Consider the following 25,926-nt stretch of genomic DNA (forward strand, 5'->3'; position numbering starts at 1 on the left):
AAGGGTCACACCGGGGGGTAGTCCCCAGGGGCTCACACCGGGAGGGGTCACACCGGGAGGGGGGTCACACCGGGGGAGGGTCACACCGGGGGAGGGTCACACCGGGGGAGGTCACACCGGGAGGGCTCACACCGGGGGAGGTCACACCGGGAGAGGTCACACCGGGGAGGGTCCCCAGGGGCTCACACCGGGAGGGGTCACACCGGGAGGGGTCACACCGGGGGGTAGTCCCCAGGGGCTCACACCGGGAGGGGTCACACCGGGAGGGGTCACACCGGGGAGGGTCCCCAGGGGCTCACACCGGGAGGGGTCACACTGGGGGGGGAGGTCACACCGGGGAGGGGGGGGTCACTCACGCCCCGCCCCGCGCGCGCCACTCGCCCCGCCCCCACCGACCAAAACATTGGCACGTGCGCCCCGCGGGCGCCTGTCACGTGACGCTGCCGGCGCGCGCCGGGCGGAGACGGCCCCGCCCCGCTGCTCCAATGGCGGCTCGCGCTGCCGGGTAGCAACAAGCGCCTCTGGCAGAGGCCAATCAGCGCGCTGGGGGCGTGGCCAGCGCGGCCCATGGTACTTCCGGCAACAGCCCCGGGCCCGGGCCGAGCGCCGGGCGGGGAGCGGCGGGAGTGGCGGGAGCGGCGCTGTGAGGTGAGCGCGGCCCGGCCGGCAGCGGGGTCAGGAGGACAGCTGTGGGGCCGTGTGGGTGAGCCCCGTCGGCCCGGCGAGTTGGGGCTGAGCGTGGGCAGCCGTGGCTTGAGGGAGTTGGGCTTGGCTCTTAAGGGCATGTGGAGCTGAAGGAGTGCGGGACAAGGTGTTGGAATTCAGGGTGGGCAGAGGGGTCTGGGGAAGGGCCTGGGGCGAGGCAGCACCAAGGGGTCTAGAGGGAGGCGTGTGGAGCCTGTCTGAACGAGTGTGGTGTTGGGATCTCATTCGGCTGTGTGAGGATGGGACCAGCATGGTTTCGCTAGGGGCAGATCCTGCCTCACAGATCTGGTGGCCTTCTACGGTGAGATTTCAAGGTTGGTGGACGAGGTCATATGGGGTCACCCCGTGACTGATGTAATTTGCCTGCACTTATACAAAGCATTTGACACTGTCCCACACAAATTCCTTGTCTCTAAATCGGAGATACATGGATTTGACAGATGGACTGCTGGGTAGATAAGGAACTTGGCTGGATGGTCATCCTCAAGGAGCTGCAGTCAACAGTTCTGTGTCTAAGTGGAGATGAGTGACAAGGGGTGTTTTTGAGGTGTCAGGATTGGGACTGCGTCTGTTTAACATCTTTGCTGGGGACATGGACTGTGGGATTGAGTGTATCCTCTGCAAGTTTTTGGATGGCACCAAATTGTATTGTGCAGTCAACAAGCTGGAGAGAAGGGATGCCATCCAGAGAGAGTGACAGGAGAGAAATGAGTGTGTGCAAACGTCATGAAATTCAACAAGGCCAAGGTCCTGTAGGTGGGGTGTGGCAGTCCCAAGTACAAGTACAGGATGGGTGGAGAATGGATTGAAAACAGCTTTGAGGAGAAGGATTCAGGGCTCTTGGTTGACAAGGAGCTCATCATGAGTCAGCAATGTGCACTTGTAGCCCAGAAAGCCAAAGGTGTTCTGGGCTGCACCAAAAGCAGTGTGGCCAGTGAGTCAAGGCAGGTGATTCTGCCCCTCTACTTTGCTCTCCTCGTGTACCACCTGCAGTGTTGCATCCAGCTCTGGGATCCCCACCATAGGAAGGCTGTGAATGTGTTGGAGACAGTCCGGGGAGGGCTGGAGTACCTATCCTATGAACATAGGCTGAGAGAATTGGGATTGTTTAGCAAGGTGAAGAGAAGGCTTTGGGGAGACCATTAGAGCAGTCTTCCAGTGCTTTAAAGGGGGACTGCAAGAGAGCTGGAGAAGGACTTTTTACAAGAGCATGTAGTGACAGAACAAGGCAGAATGGCATCAAACTGAAAGAAGGTAGGTTTAGGTTAGGTCTTAGTAAAATGTTCTTTACTGTGAGAGTGATGAGGCACTGGCCCAGGTTGCCCAGAGGAGTGGTGAGTATCCCATCCTTTTTAGCATTCAAGGCCAGGTTGGATGGGGCTCTCAGCAACCTGGTTTGGTGGAAGATATCACCCGGATTGGAACTGGGGGATCTTTAAGGTCCCTTCCAACCCAAACCATTCTGTGATAAAGACACCCGCATGAAGGGAATACTGAACAACTTGTTGTGGTTCATATTATTCCTAGGAAGCAGTAAAAGGATTAGAAAAGCAGACAGGCATGAAAAACTTGGTTGTGACTAGGGGAAGGGATGTTGTAAATGTTGGAAATGGTTCTTGTTAGGAGTGGAGGAAAGCTGAGTTATTAACAGGAGGGGGACTTTAGTCAATTCTGAGGCCTAGGCAATGCACTTAGTTTTGCATGCTATGCATATTTTTAGATAAAGAAAAACTGACTCACTTAACCTGCATTTCTTCTGGCTTTTTATCCTGCTCTAACAAATATATAGGGCAAATGCTAGTCAAGAGTGCAAACGTTTAAATGAATTCATAGTGATGTTTACTGATGGGCCTAATAGGTTTTCAAGTTGAAAAAACATTAGAAAATGCAATGTTAGGGCCAAAGCTCTTACTGTTATATATTAACATACGTTTCGAATTTGATAGTGCTATCTTCTGTCTATAGCTTGCATGTGAAATCTCTTGTAAAACTAAGGAGCAATATCTTTATGTGATGAATGGGAAGAAGAGAGCAAAAGCTGGCGAGGTTACAGTCTTCAAAGTGTAGAAAACTGCCTTGTTTAAATTCTTAATGTGTCAGAAGTGAATTTCACTTTTGAAAAATGGTAGCAGAACACTGTTTCAGTCATATACCTGTGATGACCTGCATCTATTTGTAGGAATTTCTGGAGGTGTGTCACAATGGACTTTGTTTTGTTCTGGTATCTGCTTTATAGGCTGGCATGGGAGGTGAACCCTCAACAGCAACCTAAAAAGATTTTTGGGAATGTTAACATTCCTTTACCGAAACATCACTACACATTGTGTCATAAACTCAGTATTTGTAATGGTTAGAAAAAACAGAAAGAGTAACATTGATTTTATAAGCTGTCAATCTCTTTAAATACATTTATTAGTCACATATAAAAATCAGTGATCTGTCATGGCAGAGCAGATTACACATGGTACACCTGATATAATTTTGCTTTTTTGGTATCATTGTGTTCTTGGACTACCAGGGTTTTTTCCCTTGTTCTCCAAAGAACAAGGAAATCTACCTTGATCTAATAAATGCTGAAAGGCAAGAAAAACATGATTAGACAATAAAAAATCTACTTAAACCACTGAATCTGTTTCTTAAAAGGATGCTCTACAGAGAATTCTCAGGATTTTTTTTAAGGCTAAAGAGAAAACTGAAATAATGACAGGAAGTTTTGAAACTTTTTCATAAATAATAGACAAAGAATCTCTTCTTGCTGCTTCTAGAGAAACCATGCCATTTTTGGGCCAAGACTGGAGATCCCCTGGATGGAGATGGGTTAAAACAGAAGATGGATGGAAAAGATGTGAACCCTTTAGTCCTGCACTTGAGGATGGGAATAATCAGCTGAATGATCTCAGCCACACCGTGTAAGTTAAAAAAAAAAAAAAAAAGGATTCTGTATGAGTTAATAGCAGGTGGGAAGGCAAAATTGACTTAATTTCCATTCAGATTGCAACTGTTTGTGGTAGCTGATGTCATCTATATACAAATGCAGTCATGTGTTTTGTTAGTTAGGCAGACAGAAGACCCCTGTAAGAGATTGTCACTGCTTTGTGAGCTGCTTATTTGAGCAGCCAGTTCCCTTCTTAGGCTATATGTCTTTTAAAGTAATAAAACAATAAATACTTCTAAAAAATCAAAAGAAGATAAAAAAAGAAAACCTGCCCCCTAATCCCTATGGAGTACTATTTAAAGGTGAAAGTGACACTTGTAAATTGCAAGTGCAACAGGCATGTTGAACTGTTACCTGAAAGTGAGTGAAGGCTTTCTGCTGAGTGGGTGTTGGATTAGTCTGTGGCAGCCATCAAATGCCTTTGCTCCAAATATAGAATCAGTGGTAGCTTAATGCAGATCCTCTAACACAATATATGACTGTATGTGCTCTTGTAGGACAGGTGAGAAAGAGATTAGATCAATAAAGTAACAGTTGTGGTAAATGCCCACAGACTGATGTGATATAAATCGCTTTGTCAAAACAAATTTCTCCACAAAGAAGTAATTCTCAGGGACAGCATTCTTGGTCATAAATTCCAGCATAATGTGCTCATACTGAGGAAAGGGAACATTCAGTGTTTTGTTGTTAGTCCAGTAAATGATAAGTCATCTGGTTTAGAGAGGGAATTTACTGGGAAGCTCAGACTTGCTGTAGTCACACACCTGTGTTTTCTAAATTTGTGACACAATCCTCAAGGGAGTTATCAAGCAGTGAAACATTATTATTGAGCTTAACCTACTGTTTTCTTCATGCATTTTTCCCTTTTGTGTTCATCTGTCACTGATCTCATTTGGCGTCTTTATCTACACAGTCTGGCCACTGTGGATACAAAACTTTGTCTGGAAGAATGTTCAGTAAGCCTCCAACATATAAGTTGCCTTAAATGCTTTTGAAAAAAAAATCTTCTCTCTTTCATATCTTTAATAATATACATGGAAAAATAGGGAAATCTAATAAGTATTTGGCAACTGTGCAAATTGCTTCAAAAGTAAGTATCATGGAGGTTGCTTAATTAATACTGTTTGATAAGTATGAAAGGAATAACCAGTCTTTGTGAATACCATTAAAACTTCTGCTCATAATTGTGTTTGTGTATAAATGTGTATATGTATCTTTTCCCCAAAGAGCAAGGTAAGGTAATTTCTTCTTTGAGCAAAAGTACCAGATTTATTGGTTGGTTTTTTTTTTTTTTCTTTTTCCTTGGTCTTGGAAGACTCTAGAATTGAACTCTTCTGGAGCCAAAAACTGTGGCTTTAATTTTTGATTCTTAATTTTGCTTCTGTCTATTCAATTAAAAATGTATGTTGTTCAAACTCAGACTAGAGAATTCAAGTTGGTATGTCTTGGCATAGTAGCACTCCTTTGGAGTAATTTCACTGCTCTTTTAATTTTGGATCTATGATTGTAACTTAAACTTTTTATATGCCAGTAAAGTTCTGTCTCCAAACTGCAATTAATAACTATTTGCACAACATTATGGGAAACTTCAGGGTGGAAATGACCTCTGGGTGTCATCTGATTGAAACACATACTCCATGCAAGGCCAGCTGAGGTTGGGTTCTGCAGGGCCAGCAGATACCCAGGCTTGGAGTTCTTCTGTGTCATGGGCAGGGCTTCATTCTGAGGTACAGCAGTGTAAGATGTATTGCTGGCTGGGTCTCTGTATCATCTTAGGCGATTTGGAAATAATTAGTGTGTATATTGAAGATAACTCAGCTTAGGAGATTTGTTGACATGTTGTAGCAGTAAAAAAAGAATGAGACTTGATAAAGTGCTTCCTTCTAGAAGAAACATGTAGTAAACAGTACAAAAATACCTATTTGTCTCTCTTTAACCTGCCCTGTGAATAGGGAAGGTGGTATATATGAGTCTGGCAGTTCTAGCAGGGTTTTGTTCATTTACATCCGTTGTAAGGAATAATCTTTTTCACTAAAATATTCTGTAGGAATCTTTTCTGAAGTTAATACTTTATTTCTTCATAAAGAAAAGCTGCTATAACTGCTCTCTTAAATACAATACTAAATTCAAGCTATCTAGTTGAATGAAACCCTTTCTAGTTTTGATTCTATTCTCTTCTGTGAGAGAAAGTGTAGATAGAGTTTCTTGCCAAACTTTGTCCTTTACCCATTGCAGATACTTTCTCTTCAGAAATTACAAAGATCTAACTAATCACAAACAGATTCAGAAATAAACCTTAAAGACACATAAGTTACTTCAATTGAAGAATGTGTTCTTATTAAAATAGAACTTCTAACTTTGCTTGATTAGTCATCCAATGCCTTGGTGAATCTAGCTGCTGAATTAGTAAAATTGGTGGACCTAATGGTAACCATGCTTGAAAAAATATAATCACTTGTGCAGGAACAGTTTTAATTATTTGGCATAATGCTTGAATAGTTGCACGTTAGATCTTTTTATGGAAACTAAGATAGGGAAAAAATGAGACCATCACTTCTGTAGGTCTTAGTTTATTTGCATAAGAATGCCTTGTGTTCGAGGTAGCTGGAAATGTGTCTTGAGCTGTGTGCATTTAAGCTCTGTGGTGTGAATACTGGCCATGATTGCCTGCAAATATCAAGCAAAGATAGATTCTTCCAGTTCTGTGGCCCTGTGTCCTTGAAGTTTGGTGGTGGAGAGAAGCTTGATGGGGGTGGAACTGCCTTACAGAATTGTATGCAAATGCCTTTCAATAGCCTGCAATTTAGGAGTAAAGCTGCCTTATGCATTCCTTTTGAGGTAAAAGAAAGAGAATTAATAAGATTTTCATGATGGTGATGTTAACTTTTTTGTCTGTTAGGTTAATATGAAATATTTGGGCTGGCAGGGTAGTCATTTTGGTCTGAGGTGTCTGTTGTCTAATTCTATGAGACACAGTGTTCACAAGAGTGATTTTGGCACTGGGTAGAAGTCCTTTGATTTGAATCTATTATATAGCGATAACATTACAATAGACTTGTCAAATCTCAGAACCATTTGGTGCGTGCACTTAGATCAGGATTTTCTATGGTCAAGCTGTGAGAGTCACTTCTAAAATACTCAGTGTGTCCCAGTATATAACTGCATGACTTGTAGGCCATGTGAAAAGAAGCAAGGAGATAAGGGAAAATAGCTGGAGCTCAGATAGCCCTGTCATATTTTCCATCACTTTAAGTGTCATACCCAAGAGGTTATTTAAATATTGCTATGAAATTACTTTTTTGGAAAAACTGAAATTGTTACATGATTTATCTAAGATATTATGATTCTAAGGACACCAGGTACTTTGCTTTTAAAAGCTTTAGAATAATTTTTTATGAAGTGTGTCATCAAGACAAGAGAGTAAGAATAGCTGTAAATTGGCAGTATTATGTATGCATTTAGATCCTGCCAGGTGCACTCAAATGTCACGTGCGGTATTATAATAAAAACCTTAAATTAGGGCTTCTGTTACACCATATGGCACGTGCAGCACTTGATTTGGTTTTTTTGTATCTTAGCTTGGTGTTTGAGGAGGCAGGGGTTGCTTTTGGTACAGTAGAGCAGCTTTATTACTTGTCAAGCAGCTCTGCAGATTTCTGGAAGGAATGCTAGCAGTCACTGAGTAACTCTGTATTTCTGTCCCATTCTTCTGGTATCTGTGGGACCCTTGCTTTCATTCATTGCTCTCAGACTAAAGGTTGGTCAAGAAGAGTCATGTTGTTTACAGATGAGTAGGGAAAGACTATGTGAAGTGGGACAGAACATGAGGAAATAAAGCCTCATATCAGAAGAGCCTCAGAGGTAACAGTCCAATTTGTCTTTTCTCTAAAGAGATTTGAGGAATGTCACAGGCAAATTTGAATGCCAGACAAAGGTGTTTGAAATAACCATCTTCATCTTCACAATTCCTTATGTTTATTGACTCCTTAAGCTGCCTTAGTTATTTACGTGATGCTTGAGGAAGTGTATATTACGGGGTGTCAGGAGTGGGCTTCAAATCACTTCAGGTATGTTACTGGCCTAAATTACTTTCTAGGGACACTTCCCTCCAGGAACAAAAGGAGGAATCTTTGCATATTAGCCTTCCTCTTCTGAGCAGGCCTTCAGGAATGTGGCCTCTCATCCTCTCTCCATTGCTTGCCCTGGGTCAAGGGGAATGAGAGAGTTTCTGTGCTGCTTGGGTTATGTTGCAGAGTATAAGACCTATCTCTCTAGTCTTGTATCTGTTGTTAGGATGATAAAGCTCTGGGAGCTTTGAGCTCAATTTCTGATTCTGTAGCAACTCTTCAGATTCTGCCATAGCTTCTCACATGGTGTGGTGATGCAGCCATTATGTTAAATCCTAATAAAATTCATTTTAGTGAGTTTAGCAATTTGCTATATGATAGATTTGGGGGGAAAAACAAACCAACCCAAACTGATGGATGGAATGTTACATAATCAAGTAGCTAGTATTGATGTTTTGCTTTTATCAGTTGTTTTGCTTTTGTCTCTTGCTGTTTTCTTCCCTCTGAACTCTTTTGCTGTTTGACCAGATGTGATATTTGGCACCGCTGCATAGAATATTAAAGATGTTAAGTCTTTATCTTCTGCTTTAAAAATATTAAGGACTGAACTAAAGCCATCACCTTGGACTGAGCACTGTCTGAATGCGGAGATATGTTAGGTTTAAATCCTGGAGAAAAAAGCTAAGATGAAACGAACTTTCTTTTCCTAAATCTTCTCAACTTGTGTATCTTTAATCTGAGCTAGCTGGCATCTACTGACTAGAACAATTCGAAAGACAAACGTTTTTTACAGTGTTGTTTAACAGATGGTTCAAACCTGAAAATTTTAACTCTGTAAGCTAGTAGCAATAGACTAAAATAATTTGATTTTTGTCACTTAATGTCCAGATACAGGTTACTTTAGAAGAAACTTCTGTCCTTCAGTTTACAGTGTTCAGTTGTTTTAATCTGAAGTTCAAACTGGCAGTGGTCAAAAGCAATTTAAATCAAAAATAGTGATGAGTGTGAGGAGTTTCATAAACAACTTTGTAATGTTGAAAAAAAAAGAAATCCCCCAGTTAAACTTCATTACAGTCCCCCAGTATCCTTCATTATTCTTATCTGTGCAAGATTGTGGCCTTCATGTGAAGTATCTTCCTTCTCTGTGCTAGAAAAAAGAACACCTATTCTTATCTTTGTGCTGGTCCTTATAGTTATCTGCAAAAATGGAAAGAAAATTTTATGAAGCTGTGTAGATTTCCTGTAGCACAGATAGTTTTTAAATGCATATGCATTTTAGAAAGGTTAGCTTCTTGAAAAAGATTTTCAGTAATTTGTATGTGTGGTTTTTTTTATATACTCATGCTATATGTTTGATATAGGTAAGCATTTGGTGTAGTCCTCAGTGCTGCATTACATTGTTAACTGTCAGAAGTGACATAGGCAGGGTGTGTGTCTCTGGCAGGGACAGACCACTTGGCTCTTGATGCTGTACAAATCATTGGTGAAACAGTGCCATGACACCTGTAGCATGTGCAGAGTTGTGAATCAAGAGTTTCTTTAAAGAAAGACTTTCTTTGCCCTAAAGGTGACAGTAGCAAGAGAGATGTCATTTTCTTTGCTGGCTTTCTGCCTATTCAAGGATATGCAATAATTCTTCAGACTTTTTATCTGTGTGCAGTAAAGGCTTGGTCCACTTCAAATAATGGATTTTTGTACACCAGAACTTTGCAGAGTTTTACAGTTGTTCCAGTAGTACTGTCTCCTTGGTAGTCCTTCCTGAATGTCAGTAATGACTTACGTGATACCTTAGGAAGATATTTCTGCATATTTAACCACTTTGGCATCAAATTCAACCCCTCTGGGAAGAAAACGGCTTCTCTCCAGATACATGTTGCTATAGACAATGAGGTAGAGCTTCTTAATTAAGAATATGATTTCTTCTTTTTTTCAGCTGGTAGACTTTAATGCAGAAACTTGTAATGCATCTTAAATATTTAATTGCTGCTATTGTAATTAGATGTTTTTATTTCAGTATCATAACTGGGGATGACGAGAATGAAGAAATGTACAATACTGAAGACTGTGAGTTTGCAGCCAAGAAAAGGAAAAAAGATCATTTTAGGAATAACACAGATTCACAATGTAAGCCTGGGTTTTTTCATTGATTTTAGAAGACTCACGTAGGTTCAGAGGTTATAAATAGCCATGTTATAGTCACCTATAGAGTAGCCTTCTGAATTATGTCTATTTCTGTACTGGCAACAAATTCTGGTGTCAAAAGTGATATGTCTTAATTGAAACTGTGTTTTCAGTCATTTGTTGTGTTGGATGTTTTTTCAAAAACCCAAAAGTAATTCATTTAAGAATAGTAATTCCTGAGAATTAGGTGTCTTCTAATACTACTGTTACATTTTCTGGACTAGTTTTAGATTAAATTTTTCTGGATACTTATGGGAGCTTCTGCTTCCCAAAGCAGATAGTTTATTTTTGTTTAATTCAAGTTCTAATTAGTCATACGACTCCAGAATCAGTTCATATACAAATTTATTTTGTCATAATAATCTTATCTCTTGATAAAGGTTTTATCTGTAATGAATTTCTTGGATTGAAGTCCCTTTTAAAAAACTAAAATATGAAGGCTATTTTATCAGTTCTCATTTGTAAAAGATCACTTGTACTTCGGGCTGCAAATGTGTATGACAGCAAGTAACTTATTGAAGCAGAGAATTTGGTAGAGTGGGTAAAAAAAGGTAAGTTGGTTAGCAACTACTTGGCATTTCTAATGCTTTGATCTTGAAATGATGTTATTTTTATAGCCCCAAAATTCATAGAGAGATGGTGTTGCAGCAAGCTTTTCCAGGCTTGTCTGAGTTTCAGGTATTTTGAAAGATTCAAGGGGCTGTATGTCTTATTTGATAAAATGTGGGACTTGTAAAAGCTGAAGATCAGCCTGGTTGCCTTTATTAATCCTGTATCCTTGACTTCTCTGCAGTCCTCTGCAGTTGAACTAAGTCATTGTAGGACAGGCACCTGTACAGAAGAAAATGGATTAGAGGGGTGGCGTGGTCAGGAACAAAAATTTATCTATATCTGCTATACTTTCAAATGCTAAGGAGCCTGTTGTATAAAAAAACCAGTCAGGAATTACGTAGAACCACTGTTATATCAGTGATTGGTCACAGCTGACAAAAGTTGTCATTCATCTGCCAATTGTGTGCCAACTTTTGTGGATTAAAAAAAAAAATTATATAACTTTCCTGTTATTTTCATGAAGTCCATAACTTGTGAAATTCTTTAGTTATCTTTTCCAGCATTTATAAATGTCCTTTGTTAAAACTGTTCTGATATCTTACAAAGCATTTTATTGAAAATTGTATGTTTAGTTGAGTTTCTTTCTGGAAGGCATTAACTAATGTGGAAGCCTAAAATGCTCATATTTTGATTTTATTTTAGGTTTTTATCGTGAAAAGTGGATTTATGTTCATAAAGAAAGCACCAAGGAAGTAAGTGTCGGTCAATTCCTACAGTCTTTGTGATTCTTAATTGACAGACAATATATTGAAAAATGTATTTTTGCCACGTGGTCTTAGGGTGTTACTTAACTCTCTTCATTTGAAACACTGGACGTGTGCACATGGTGAGGCAAAGGCAGCTGGCAAAGTGACTTCTAGGTAGGTGCTTGTGGCAGAGATGTGTGAACTTGCAAGGATAGACATACAGTTCTCCACTACTTATCCAAGGCCATCTATCTTCCTACTGTCTCTTTGAACTAAAATTGAAAGTATTTGCTAATCCAGAGAAATATCTCCAAAGAAATTGCTTGCAGGCAGCCACCTGATATTTTGGGGTCTTGGTGTAAATTTGAATGGAAGTAAGTAAGACATCAATTTCAAGCTTTACAAAGAGGATCTTTATTTTCAACAAAGTCCACATGCTTTCAGTTTGTGTCATGTAACTGTAAAGGGAATATGAAAGCTCTTGGAGTGACCTCTTGGAAAGTCAAGAGTTAAAATACATCTGTTATATGTAGAGATTAAACTGTCTTGAAGTGTGAGTTTCATTCCTGTGCTGATTGCCGTGGCTATCTGGGATGTGTGGACCTTGAACACCTATAAGGAGGGTTTAAATCCACATAGTAATGCCAGCCAGAAGAGAGGGAAGGAGGTGAGGCTGATGACTGTAGTCATGCAGGCAAAAGTAGCTTTGCATTTTAGAGCTGAGAGAGACATTTTAGAGCTTTTTCCTGAGGAAGGGCATGCTATTGAGGAGAGCTTACATAAAAGACATACTGCAAGAGTTTGCAGACCTCGCAGACCCAGGGACGACTGCCCATCTACATCTGAAGGGTACTTTAAGCCTTTCACCAGATTCACAGTCCTCTTTCTGCTTTATTTTCTAGATGAGGTTGCTTAGAGTGTTCTGCAAAAGTCTCAGGCATGCTTTTTCCCTTTGTGCCATCTCAAATTAAGGTGAAAAGGAGCAGGGGGACAACAGACTCACCAGTCAGTGTGGCGTTTGAATGATAAAGTTAAACTGAGGTTTCAAAGTACATTGAGGCCAAAGTACAAACAGCCCAAAATCATGAATTGATGTCCTTCATAACCCATAATATATAGAGATTTCCTGTATATCCTATATTTCCTATATGTTTTTTCCCCTACTTGTGCAGAAGTTGGTGTACTAGTGATATGTGAGTATTTGCTTTTGTTCTTTGTCCATTCTGAGAGCAGACAAAATATTTTGGTTATCTCCTAATTAATATATGATATTCATCTTTCAGTTTTATTTATGTTTTTTAATATAAAAACAAACCAGGAATGGTTAGAATTAAACACTAATTCTTCAAGTAATTCTTTGTATAAATTTAAAAGCTTACAGTAGAAGGTTGAAAAAGTAGCAAGAAATAAGAATACATGAACCAAAAAATTCAGAGCAAAAATTTAAGTTAATCTAAAATATAATTTAGAGGTTCTAGTTTCTCTTACAGGTTCTAGTCTTCCTTGGTTTTGAAATAGCGCTCTCACAGCTAGGAAACATTTTTTCCCAAAGTGGATACTGTGTTTTGGGGCAAAATGACAAGTTTTGATAAGAAACATGTGAAACATGCTATTGGGAGAGCATTGAAATAAAAAAAAAAAATTTAAAAAAAAAAGTGCATGTGTGTGACTGAAATGAAATTAGAGGTGGTTTTTGATTAATTATTTTCATGATAGAACACTGGGAAAGGTAGAGCTGTAGTTTCATAGAAATCTGTTCAGGGAAATGTCTCTTATGTTAATGTTTTAAGCATGACCTAATGATAACTGTTTAGCCAGAGAACAGCCACAAATATTTAAATTTCAACAAAAGTTTTGTTGACTTTATGTGTTAATTCACTGCTATTATCTAAACAAGGTGTGCATAGTGTGCTTGGGTCTGAGATGTGTCAGCTGAATGAGCAAGCAGTACAATCCTGAATTTGGTCATTAACCAACAAGCAGTAATTATCACCACTCTGCAGTGAATCCTTAACTGTCCCTTCCTGTTACAGTTCTGGTTTCTTTATCTCAGCTGAGGTCAAGATGAAAGACAGGGGAAACTAGAGTTGAGTTTAGTCTTGGTTTTTTATTATATCTTGTTTATTTACAGTCTCAAAAGGCATGAGCTCTAACTAGTAAGTTAGAGAAACAAGATAAATGGCAAGTTTCTAACTCTTTCTAGTTATTTAAGAGATAATTACCCAATAACAAGGTGACACCTATATTTTTTATACTTTTGACCAAATAATGACTACTTGAGGCCTGCAATGTGGACCTTTTTTACCCAATTACAAGAAAACTACTTAAACTTGTGAAGAAGGAAGAAGAAGGCAAAGAAGAACCACCTAGACAATGCCCTGAATCCTCTGTCTTGGTCTACACACATTATATACCAAATCCCCAAATCTAGATTTTTCACCCTGTGAGATCACACAACACCGCTCAAACTACACACTTACAACCCCCATGCTATCACACTATCTCGGCAGCCTGTTCCAAGGCTCAGGTCACATGTGGTGTCTGCCTGAGCATCAGCCCCCCTCAGCTCAGAAAGCCTGAAATTTTCAGCTTCCAGGATTCTAACACCTTCCCACTGGGGTATGTGCAGGAGAAATGTTCACTGGGTTGCAAAAAGGAACGTTATTTGTACTTTAGAATCGGTCACCATCCCATAATTTACCAAGGAAGTCTGTCTAGGAATGAGTTTTAAATAATTATTTATTCCCCTTCTTCCCTGAGTTAATAAAACCATAGTAGCACACTGCCCTGCAAGATGTTCTTTTACCAGTTAGAGATTTTCCTAGCCTCAGTATATTTGATCCTGGGCTCCAGTGTGACTTTGTGACTCTAAATGTACTGAGTTTACATAATCCTATGTCATTCTGAGCTGCTACTACCACCTTAAGTTGTTCTCAACAGCCTCTGAAACTTCAATTTTCACATTAAGATGTGAAGTACCAAAAGAAAGAGCAGCTGCTCTTGCTCTTGGTGCATAAAAAAAAAAAGTGCCTAACCTTCTAGCACCTGGCAAATAAGAATTTATTTGTTCTTCTTCATTTGTTCTTCTGCTCCCAGAAGCAACTATCTTCTTACCCTCAAGTGTGAATCAGATAATTCTCATAATTGTAGGCTCAGACAGCTGTACAAACAAGCTCTTCCTTGTGCATGGCAAATGGGGACTGTGATAGCCATGAGGGAGTGCCAGCACTGTGGCCATGCAAGAGTGGAGTAGGTTCCCAGGGAAATCAAATACCAGTGATGCCAGATTACACATTTAGTATGAATTGAAAGGCCTTGCCTACATACCTGATAGTTACAAATAGTGTATCTGGTTTCATTTAATTTCTTGTAAAACAAATAACTCTTCAGTCCAGAGGCACTATATTTCCAGGGAGCATGATATCCATTAGCATCAGCTGAACGTCAGAGTGCTTCTCTGAATGTTTCACTGAATTTTTTCTTTGTTTCTTTCCATTTAAAGTGTATTTTTTCCCCTTCTCAGAGACATGGCTATTGCACCTTGGGAGAGGCCTTCAACCGCTTAGACTTCTCAAGTGCGATTCAGGACATCAGGAGGTTCAATTACGTAGTCAAAGTAAGAGCTTTATTTTGTATGCATATTATAAAAATGCATTTGCTGATGTGCCTGTGTCTACAAAAGGAGCATTTTTGCATTGAACAGATGATTATTTGTAATTGTATAAATATCCTGATCATATGTAATTTATAATGCAAATAGCAACTTTGAGTAAATTTTCTTTGGTGAAAACTCATTATATGGCTGTCTAAAAACCTATACCCTGGGGAGGATGTTGATGTGCTGTGTTATTTAGAGGGAAACATCAATGGTAGTGTCAGTTGTTCATCAGTCTGGGTAATGAACTCTCTTTAAAGGTAAAATAATTTCTATACAACCAAAAATAGCAAAGCGTTATTAATCTTAAATATACTTTCCTGCATCTCAAATATGTTTCAAATAACAATTTCCAGAAGAGTTCTTGATGTGTAAGTATTTTGCTATTTCTGTATCTTCTGCAGCTTCTTATCAATCCTGTGATTCATTGCACAGGGGTTTTTTATCAAGGGCAAACTATCTATGCATTTATATTTGTTAACATTCCTTAAAACTTGAGGCTCTAGCCTTAATGACCTCAATGCCTCACCAGCTGCCCACTTGGAAATGTCTGTTTTGGGGATACTGATCTTCTTCTAGCCCAAGGTTTATTTTATTATCTAATTTGAGTTGTAAAGTGCTTGTCCCAACTCCTAGAGAAGCTCAAAATGTGAGTCGTATCAGGACTAGAGTTCTGTTCTGTGGTGAGGCTGTTCACAATCATTGTGTTTCTTGGAATCCATCCAGAACTTGAAAAGACACAAAAATTAAATAAACATACCAGGAGAACACTCTTACCACTAGGCTGTGGACTATTTGGAGAGAAAACACATTCTATCCATCCCTGTGAAACTGAGGCAATGTATTGTACTTTCAGAAAAACAAGAGATGTGAAACAAAGCAAAAAGCATTTGCTTCCAGGCTAGTGGTTAGGGTACTTCCCTGGTTTGTTCCCTTTGGAGGATCTGGGGTTTTTTTTGGTATATGTGTGTGTTGTGGTTTAGAACATGGCTCTTTAATGCTGTTTTGGGAGCAGAATCAAGAGCCTTGTTCCTTCCCAATACTTTTCAGCCTTGAGCAGTAGGAAGAAGAAAAACCAAAGCACTTTAAAAAGGTGATTTGGTGTAAATGGTGTCAGTCTTGAGCGCCTCACTTGAACAGCAAGCAGGTAAAAGGAATGCAGATCTAGACTTTTGCATTTGTTTTAGATGCTGCAGTGCCGAAACTGAGTTGCTCAAAACAGTTGATCCAGTCAAAGTGCAAAGTCCATAAGAAATCTGGGTGAATTTAAAATAGTAGATAGACTTGCAAAATCCTTTAAATGTTTTGGAATTTATTTTGAATTTTTAAAATTTAGAATTGTTTTACAAATACAAGACTTTACTCATGTCTTTGCATCAGTTCCCCGGTGGTGATGGCTGTTTGTTGACAGCAAGGTAGGAATCAAGAATACTATTTTTAAAGACCAAACCCTACTCTAGCTCTTTGATCCCAGACCATCAAGATGATTCTCCAACTATCTAAAAATATGCCATTCATTATTAAAAGTTAATATTGATGTCTGTCCAGGACCCTTTTAGGATGGGCAGTGAGTGAGGGAGAGGGTGGGGTTAGTTAGTTTTTAGTATTTGTTGGTGCTGTAGTGTATTGATAACTTTGTAGCTTTAAATTCTGATACATTGAATTTGATATAGATGGGTTTTGTCCAAGTGTTTCTGAGTAAACAGATGATCCATTTAAAGTTCCAGTCTCTAGTGGACAACATAAGCCATGGCTCTGCGTGTATCAGTGTGTGAGATCCTTGTATTCCCTGCTACCTTGCTTTTGCTAGAATTGTCTTAATTCTTGCATATTAACTTTCACTGAAATTGGAATCTTCATTAAGATCAGTCAGGTGGAATTTGTTTCTTTGATTTGATCTTTTGACTGAGCGACATAACTGATTTTTTTCTTAAATTAATCAAGAGAAATGTACCTACTTGCTTGAACTGGCAGACTGCCAGAGACCTCTAGGTGTGTTGCAAATTATTAATCAAGCTAATAGGCTTTGAAAAAGCCAACAAAGAGATCCTAATATCTATTTATACAGCTTTTGAGACTAGATTACTTGTATTTAAATACAACAGGACAGTAATTTCTTCCTTTCATAGTACATAATGTTTTGTCAGAGATTGTGCAGAGAAGCCAGAAGTAACATTATTAAATCAGGGACAGAACAGGTGTATTCTTTCTTCCTCCCAAGGAAAATTATTGTTGAGTGAAGTGTCAAATTGGTGTTTTATAAATGAAGATACAATATAATTTTTGGCAAGCTTAGTCTTTTTCATCCACTGTGCCAACACTTGATGCTATCCTACACCAGAGCACTCTGTAGGGAATGCTGTTTTCTGTTCCATGCTTTCCCTTTCTAGTGTGTTGAGAACAATTGTTCTGAACTCATAAAGTACAATTGCAAAGCTTAGTGCCACACCTCTAAACAGTGCAATGGTGTCACAAAGTCTCTCATAAGAGACTATTTTTTGTTGAAGAGCTAATGGTTCTTATCAGCTATGAAACTTAATCTGAAATGTAAAAGCGAATGGTGCCAGAATGGAGCAAGGGCTGCCTCTAGTAGCTATTGCTTGGCATTCGCATTCAGGAAGAACTTAAGCTGTTCTGATTGTTTTGCCCTAAATCGTTGCCACCGTTCTTGTCACTTTTTGCTCACAGTGATTTCCGGGGCAGAGGTGTGGACAGCTAGGAGGGTCTTACTATAGTTGTTAAGGGAAAGTTACTGATGTGGTTTGTACACTGCTCACTATTGCATTGCTGTGTTTTATTCTACCAGACGCATGAATGTAGGTCTAATACAGAAATTGGTTTTTTTTCCTAGTTTAGGCAAAATAGGGTATTTGCTCTCCGTGAGTAGAAAGTAGTGCACTAAATCCATCATGCTTCAGTTTGACCACTATGATACTTTCACTCAGAAGCTGTAATTCTGGTAGCTCATATCAGTTCAGAGTAATGTTCCTGGCCACCAAATCTGCCAGGGACTTCAGGACCCAGCCACATCCAAGTTCACATTTGTATTTGTGAGCCCCCAAAACAGACTCTCTATGTTGCTTCACTACAGCTCATTAAGTCCATATGTCATGTGCTTTGTCAGAGATAAGCAGCAGAGATAAGTATTTGTCGTAAGTATTTTGAAAATGTATGTCCTTCAGAAATTGTTCTTGGGATGCCTGTGGGAATGCTTAAAGCTTTCCACGTCTTACTGTCTTACTGTCTTACTTTGTCTTCTGAACTCTGTAGTTATATTTTCACAAAATGCCAATGCAGACTATTGTAGGTGAGTGTATGCACTAAGTGTGCGTTTAAAACCATCCTTTACTTCTGTCATTCTTCTGAATTCTTTTTTTTTGTCATAGCTTTTGCAGTTAATTGCAAAATCCCAGTTAACTTCACTGAGTGGTGCAGCACAGAAGAACTACTTTAACATTTTGGACAAAATTGTGCAGAAGGGTAAGACCTAAGGATTTGAAATCTGACTGTTCAGATTTAATTGCTGTAACTAAGCTCTCAACTGATTTTTTTTTTCATTAGTTTTATTACCATTTTTACATTGTAAAAAAGACATAGGAATAGCGTAATTAATTAGTGCCAGGTTTCATACTTCCCAACCTATAACTGTAATAAGTTATTTTCTCTTAGTTATTAAGTCTTATTCTCTTAGAATAAAGTCTATTGAAACAGGTTGGTGAAATTAAGTGACATTTAGGTTCTATTCAAAAACTATTGGTTACTGCTAAATTATACTTTTTATCAAATTATACTCTTGCAAGAGCTTTTAGGTTAATAAAATGTTTGAGTTTTAAGTTTGCATGATGTACTGAGACTCAAAAAACATAGGTTTTGATTATTTTAAGAAATAGCCATTGCATTATATTGATTTCTGTTTTTTTCTGGCAACCACACTAAATGGAGATATCATACTGTCTGCTTTGAACTGAAGAAATTAGATTTATAACTACCTGTTTAGCATTAAGTTTATTAAATGAATAGTATGAATTTGTGCATCCAATTTGCCTGTGAAATTGTTTATTATTGATCTTGAACATAAGAAACAGCACCAATGAATGTTATGATGGGAATTAGGGCAGTTAGTTGTACACAAACAACTGAGTTGTAAGTAATTAATCTAAAAAAATGTGTTGATTAGCTTGAGCTATCAGCTTGGTTAACTCTGTCAACCAAAATTGTATTTGGCTTGTTTTGTTTCCCAGTTATGGAAGACCAATATAATCCACGACTGATCAAAGATCTTCTACAGGATCTGAGTTCTACTCTCTGTATACTCATTAGGGGAGTAGGAAAATCTGTGTTGGTAGGCAACATCAATATTTGGATTTGCCGATTAGAAACTATCCTTCTCTGGCAACAACAATTAAAAAATCTTCAGATGAACAAGGTATGTTATTACGTCATATTAATTAATACATTGGGGAGGGGAATTATGTTGAATATTGCATTAGGATTTGTAAGTGAACTAAGTTTCAAATACATTTTAAACAGTTTTACTTGTTTACTTGTTTACTTCTTTAAAGAAGTAATGTGAAATTAACACATTGTCATCAGCTTAATTTTCTGATGTTTTAATAGCTTTTCTCTAATGAAAACTGCTACAGTGTCTGTACTGCTGCTTTGTAATAGAGATGTATAAATAGAATTTGTTTTCCCACTCAAATAAGATTTTAAAAATTATCTCTAGTATGTCAGATAGACATGAGGAAAAATCCCCAATTTTTAGTTCCAAAATAAATTTTCTACAACTGAAGAAATAAAAATCTAAAAGACATTTTGGAGGTGTATCAAGAAAACAGAAAGAAAGAGAGAGAATACTCAAGTAGAAATTTTATGGATTTATTCATTAGCACAGTTATTTTTGTAAAAAAAAAAAAAAAAGTTAATTACTTCAGCATCTGGGTTCTCCTCATGTGACTGTGTTGAAAGCATGTGTGATGCACTCTTCCACGGTTTTATAGTGGAAACTTCTGATGATAAGCAGACAATATTTTTTTTTTTTTTAATCTGTCTGGATTACTCCTGGAAGAAATGCTGTAAAGTATTGCTCACTGTAAAGCCATACAAATGTTTTATCTATTGATTTTTAACTATGAAATTGTCCTTCTTGTGTGAGCTGGTTATCTGAATAAGCCAGCTAGTTTTGGAATAGAAAGGAGAAATGAGAAACCTGGTCTCGGCAGTTTTCATGTGCCAGGCAGCCACAGCACAGACACTTCTGAGACAGTGCAGTTACTGCTGCGCTTGTTTCCTTCCAGCGTGACACTTCCCTTGGAGCTGTCTTACACTGGCTGAAGTAGCCCATGAGAATTTTTGGATCTATACTGCTCACATATTCATTCCTCAGCAGAGACAGCCCCAGCAATGTTTGTACCAGATGACTCTGTGGAAAGTCTGGTCTCTAAGCAAGATGACTGGCTGGGAAGAAAACAGCAGTGTGAGCCCACGGGTGCAGCGCTGCTGTGCTGCCACCACCTTGTGACAGGGCAGCTCTGCTCCCTGGGGCTGGCAGCTGCCCATGGTCCCTCCCTGCCAGCTGGTACACTGTCTCCAGCCTGCTGGGCCTCTGCCACGTGGCACTGTGGGCTCCAGCTTTAGTCCTGTAGGAGCTTTGCTGTAGCTTACCCCACTGCAGTTCACAGAGGTGTATAGTCTTAACAAAAGCTTTCTCAGTGCTCTCATCTGTCAGCTCTGCAGATCTTTTCATTCATAAATGAGGGGAAACTTTCTCTAGACTTCAGTTATCCTGCCCTTCTCTGCCTCTGACTTCCAAAATGCTTTCATTTTTGTGACTGGTCTACAGTCCTGTATTATGTATTCTATTCTGTACTCTAGTTGTCTAAAGGCAAGTCAACATGTGTTTTGTTTGTTAATAAAAATTGAGAAACTGTAGTGATCCAACAAGTTAGAAATAATTGGTTCATGCTTTTCTTATAGTTAAGGCTTTAGCACATAGAGGTGGAATTGACTATAATATACTTCATATAAGACTTCATAATATTACTTTGAGAGAACAGAAGTGTTTCAAAAATTATTTGAAATTTAAATAATGAATTCAGGATATGTTTGTTTTAACAGTAGGAAAGCTATGAGTTACAAAGCTTACAGTTTGTTGCTTCTTCTGTACGATTAGTAATTTAAATTTTCAACAGTAGTTAGAGAATAACTGTAGGCAAGCATTAACCATAGATTTTACTCAATGATTTGAAAAAAACAAAACCAGGACCTAATATGTCACTAAAGTAAAAAATCTTATTTGTACTTTGCACTGTCATGTTTTTGTAGCTAAAACTCTTCAACTCTTATTTCCAGCAAGTCAACAATGGACTTACACTTAGCGATCTCCCTCTCCATATGCTGAATAACATCTTATACAGGTTCTCTGATGGCTGGGACATTATTACTCTGGGTCAAGTGACCCCAACTTTGTACATGCTTAGTGAAGACAGACAGTTGTGGAAAAAACTCTGCCAGTACCACTTTGCAGAAAAGCAGGTAATAAACTCTGTTATTTGTATAAATGTAGACTTTCTGATATCATGTACTAATGACATAGCATGAACTTGCCCTTTTTAAGATAAAAGTCTGTCATTGAGCAGTAATCATGATTATTCTCTGTATTTGGAGCTTGATTCCTCCTAAATATTGCATTCAGTATGTCTGAGTTTAGGATAACTACGAGGCTGTTTCCTTGCACTATTTAAATATGAATGCAAGAACCATCTTCATTTTCTGACATTATTAAATGCTGGGAAAAATCAGACTAGGTGAAAATAAACCTAAGAAAGTACAAAGAATCTCATCAGAGCTGGAGGAGGAACTTTTGAAACCTAGTACATTCTGTACTGGAGGAAGCCAAAGTGCTCATTCTTAAATCTGGCAGTTTGGAATTGCTTGGTGACTACCAGATTACGTATTACTGTAATGGGGAAGACAAAACTGAAGCTCAATTAACTCATGCACCATTGACCCAAATAAGATGACTTTTTTTTTGCTGAGATGAAAGATTTTAGAATTAACTGTGGAAAAACTAGACAGACAAAAGCAAACTGAAAACCCATCTTCAGAAGCAGCCCAGAAGAATTCATGGTGAAGTTACAAGGATAACAAAGCAGATGAGTGGATTTTGAGGGTAGATGAGGTAAGCTCTATTGAACAGTGACAAAACTGGTTAGAGAGGAACTCCTTATACTAGAATAATGCAGGGAAAAAGATTTTTAAGGATTTCAGAGAAATTAGCTGTCCCTGTGCTCCATAAAGTACTCTTGTACCCAGTGTTTCCAGTGTGTTACTGAATGTTCACATTCCATTTTTTACTAATTTATTATCTCATGATATTCCCATATCAAATTCTGCTTCTTCTCTTTAAAAGTGTACTGGCTTAATAAGCCACAGAACTGGCTTTTTAGGTTGGCTTTTTCTGTCCTCTGCAGTGTGTTTGTTGAGCCATTGAAACAACCATGGAAAGATAATCAGTATCTGAAGAGCACTTTTGGAAAAAATGAGAGCCGTTACGAAACAAAGTGAAGTGTAGCTGAAATCAGAAAGGTGGTGCTATTCTCTCCCGATTCAGGAATTGTCTTCTGAATGAAGAAAGCCCTCAATGTATTAGCATTAATCCACACTGAGTGGAACAGAAGGCTTTTATAATACATACTTAATAAACCTTGTCTGTCTCTCAAGCTGGAGAGAAATAGCTGTTGTGCAGCAGCTAATCTTTACATGCAGATTAGTAGGTCCTCAAGAAGTACATCAATCACTAATTATTGCTATCCTTCTAGAAACATCCAAATGTAAAACATGCAAATGCTTTTAAAATTGAAGGAAGAGCTTTATTTAAATCCATAATGCTTTAACAGAAAAGTACTATCTGTAATGCACAATCATATTTTTAAATCTCATTCCTGAGTGGTTTGGGTTTTTTTTAAAGGATAAAATTAATTGCTTACAGCTCTAAATACTGTTTCGTTAAACACTTCTTGACTATAATTAGAATAATTTTGAGACAGTAGAATTAGATCAGCTGTGTATGGCCTCGTTTTTCTTGGCGAATATGCCCTCTCCTATTTTTAGTCTTTGCCTTCCTCTTTTTGTGGCCAGATCCTCTCACTGCTTTGCAGAGATATATGATGTCATAACACTGACTTCAAAGAATTCTAGTTACAAAACTTCAGTTTAACTACCTTCCCCCCACCTTCCCCTGTCCTTTGCCTGAATTGACTGCAACAATTTTAAAGGAAGATACTAATTTTATGTCTAGTTTTGTAGGCATTTGATTCTATCAGAGAAAGGTCACATTGACTGGAAGCTGATGTACTTTGCACTTCAGAAATATTACCCAATAAAGGAACAGTATGGGGACACCTTGCATTTCTGTCGACACTGTAGTATTCTGTTTTGGAAGGTAAGAGCTTTGAAACAGATAATCAGAAATAAATTCAAATAGTTAATGGTGATCATCTGCAAGGAAAAATAGTAAGGTCATCTTATCAACTTTCTCATGTGAAAGGAGAATGGATAACTAATATCTAACTTTGAAATAATATATAAAACTTCCATATAAAATCTGTGTTAAATTTGAAAGTTGTTCTTGTTCTTGCCTTCTTATTTCTTGATATCTGATAACCTCAATACTTAGAATTGCAATGAAAAGTGCCATGTGGAAAGAGTTACTCTGTCTACTTTTATTAATTTGATCTTATGGAAAGTTGTAAGAGATTAGTCTGAAGTTGGTGTTCTTAATGATGCCATGGTAATCAATACCTGTCTAATGAGAAATAATTACTACATTTTTTCCTACCACATTGGTCTAGAGCTCAGTATTTTTATATTTTTGCTTCTGTCCCATATAAGGCTTGATGTTTAAAACTTCATCCAGAGTGTGTTCTATCCTGATTTTGAGGTTTACCGTGAAACATACAGTGTGTTACGGGATGATTTTAATTTCAGTAAGGCATTCTCTTCTTTAACGTGTGTGATTACATAATCCTGCTTTTACTCGGTGTTGCACTGTAACAGAGCCTTCTAGTTAGTAAAACTTCTTTAATTACACAGCTGAATGATCAGATATGGGTAGCATGGACAGCAAATAGCAAGAAATGTATGAGAAATCTTGGAAAATACTCATATTACTCATATTCTAATTAACATAAATTATCTGCTCTTGTGTCATCTTTCTGTAATTTTTTTGAGAAATTGTATGTCAGTGTGAGGGTTTTTAATTTTCCTTCAAAAAATCTAGGCCATTTAGCAGGATAAGCTAAATCCTGCTAGAAATAGCACGTTCCTTAATGATATTGTCTTGAACTTGATATCATAGCACAGGAGCCCTTCCAGGTAGTAATGTTTGCAAAATTAATAATAGGAAAGCAGGTAGCCAGAGTTGGCTTGTACTGGGAAAAGCCTGTGCATTTAGTGAAAGATCTGTGTCAAGAATGACTAAGAACTTGCATTACAATGGAATAAGTCTTTAGCATGTAGCTCAATATGCAGGGTAAAGCCTCTCTTTGAAAGGGGAAATTTCAAAGGTAAGTACACAGGTGCATTTAGATGGGCATTTTTGGTATCAGATTTCTCTGGGTTGTCTGCCTTCACTATGTAGAGCTAATGCTTTTGACACTAAATTTCTGTCATTTTGATCTTCTTATAATTGAAATTAGAAATTACTTTAAATGTGTTTGGAATTAAATGTTTAACTTTGGAGATGGTGTGAACAGGCAATGAACTTGTGCAGGTTGCAATAGTATTCCAGTAAGTAGATTCTAGTAGTCAAGGTGACAAGACACCCTGTTCCAATTGCCTGCTGGAATAATAGGGTTCGTTTTGGACTTTTAAATTCTTTGAAACACAGCACAGAAAGTTCTAAAGGTACTTTGGATTGATGAGCAGTGCCTCCTAGATCGCCATTCCAGTGCTGTCTGCCTCATCCTAGGGATTTGGGCAGGTCTTAAAATGACAGTGCAGTTGTAGATTGGTTGTATGCTTCTGCACAAAAACACTGGAGCAGGTGTTTGGGAGCAGCTGTTTTAACAAGGGCACAATCAGCAGGCTGAGGAAAGCCATGATCCCTTTTCATGCAGCACTCATTAGACCATGTGGGATACTGCAGCCAGTGAGGCTCCCAGCACAAGGAAGGTACTGATACACTCAATGAAGTTCAGGTCATATAATCAGGGAAGCTGGAGGACTTGCCCTGTGAAGAGTGGCTGGAGAAGACTGCTTCAGGGGGACATAAGAGCCTTCCATGAGGACAGCCAAGCAAGGGAACAGTTTGACTGTAGAGCTGAGGCAGTTTCCATCTTTTGGATGTGATCAGGAGGTGACTGAATAAAGCTCAGAGCAGCCTGGTCTGATCTCACAGATTGGCCTGCTCTGAGCAGGAGACTGGGCTAGAGACCTCCTGAAGTCTCCAGCTTGATAATTCTGTGAGCCTACACTGCAGTTTCCTTCTCTAGTCTTGGCATCTAAGCCTTGCCTCTGTCTTAAAATAAATGATGATGAGGCTGAAATAGATTGTTAAATGAATTGATTTGTGCATAATTGGCACCCTTATTGGCAGGGACAAGTTAATTGTTCATCTGAAATACTGTCCCTCTTTTAACATTGCAATGTGGGTCAGGTAGTGATGGTCACTCAGTTATATGGGGAAAAAAATAGTACTTTTTTTTTTTTTCAGACTCTTGTTTCTGTATCCTTTCCCAAGCTTGCTAAAGAGAAGTGAGAAGTGAAGCAGGGATGAGGAACAAAAGGGCAGGAGGTGCTTTATTAATTCTAGATAAATCCTATGCTAGGTGAAAATATTCCTAAATCAGAACCTTTTTCAGGCTTTGACAATTTATTCAAGCTTCAGTATCATACTTGATTAGAAAGATTGTTAATTAAATATGTATGTGAGTGCTTGACATACAATTATATCTGTAATTCATAGCAAGGAAACCCCAAAATAAACAAAGCAAAAAACCAACAAAAACACTGCCACCAAATCCAGATTTTAAGAGAAATCACAGTTACTTTACAGAGAAAAAGTAGCAAGTGTTTGAATCTTGA

At 38.5% G+C, this 25,926-nt stretch overlaps 1 protein-coding gene across 10 annotated transcripts in view; it reads left to right on the forward strand.

Annotated features, from left to right (window-relative positions):
• Window positions 1–497: 497 nt before the first annotated feature.
• FBXO25 (F-box protein 25) overlaps window positions 498–25,926 on the forward strand; it is a 29,591-nt gene continuing 4,162 nt past the window's right edge. For 2 of the 10 annotated variants that reach the window (XM_066314883.1, XM_066314884.1), the window contains exons 1-8: window positions 498–648; window positions 3,471–3,614; window positions 9,722–9,831; window positions 11,143–11,192; window positions 14,689–14,802; window positions 18,228–18,321; window positions 19,083–19,267; window positions 21,193–21,375. In XM_066314883.1, the coding sequence (XP_066170980.1) occupies window positions 3,478–3,614; window positions 9,722–9,831; window positions 11,143–11,192; window positions 14,689–14,802; window positions 18,228–18,321; window positions 19,083–19,267; window positions 21,193–21,375 (873 nt within the window). In that variant the 5' untranslated portion in view covers window positions 498–648; window positions 3,471–3,477. Of the gene's footprint in view, window positions 649–674; window positions 704–3,470; window positions 3,615–9,721; window positions 9,832–11,142; window positions 11,193–14,688; window positions 14,803–18,227; window positions 18,322–19,082; window positions 19,268–21,192; window positions 21,376–23,140; window positions 23,285–25,926 lie in introns of those variants that run through there. The other 8 variants (XM_066314878.1, XM_066314881.1, XM_066314882.1 and 5 more) reach the window with 8 other exon arrangements.

The sequence above is a fragment of the Sylvia atricapilla genome, chromosome 3 (genome assembly GCF_009819655.1).
Source record: "Sylvia atricapilla isolate bSylAtr1 chromosome 3, bSylAtr1.pri, whole genome shotgun sequence".
Lineage (NCBI taxonomy): Eukaryota > Metazoa > Chordata > Aves > Passeriformes > Sylviidae > Sylvia > Sylvia atricapilla.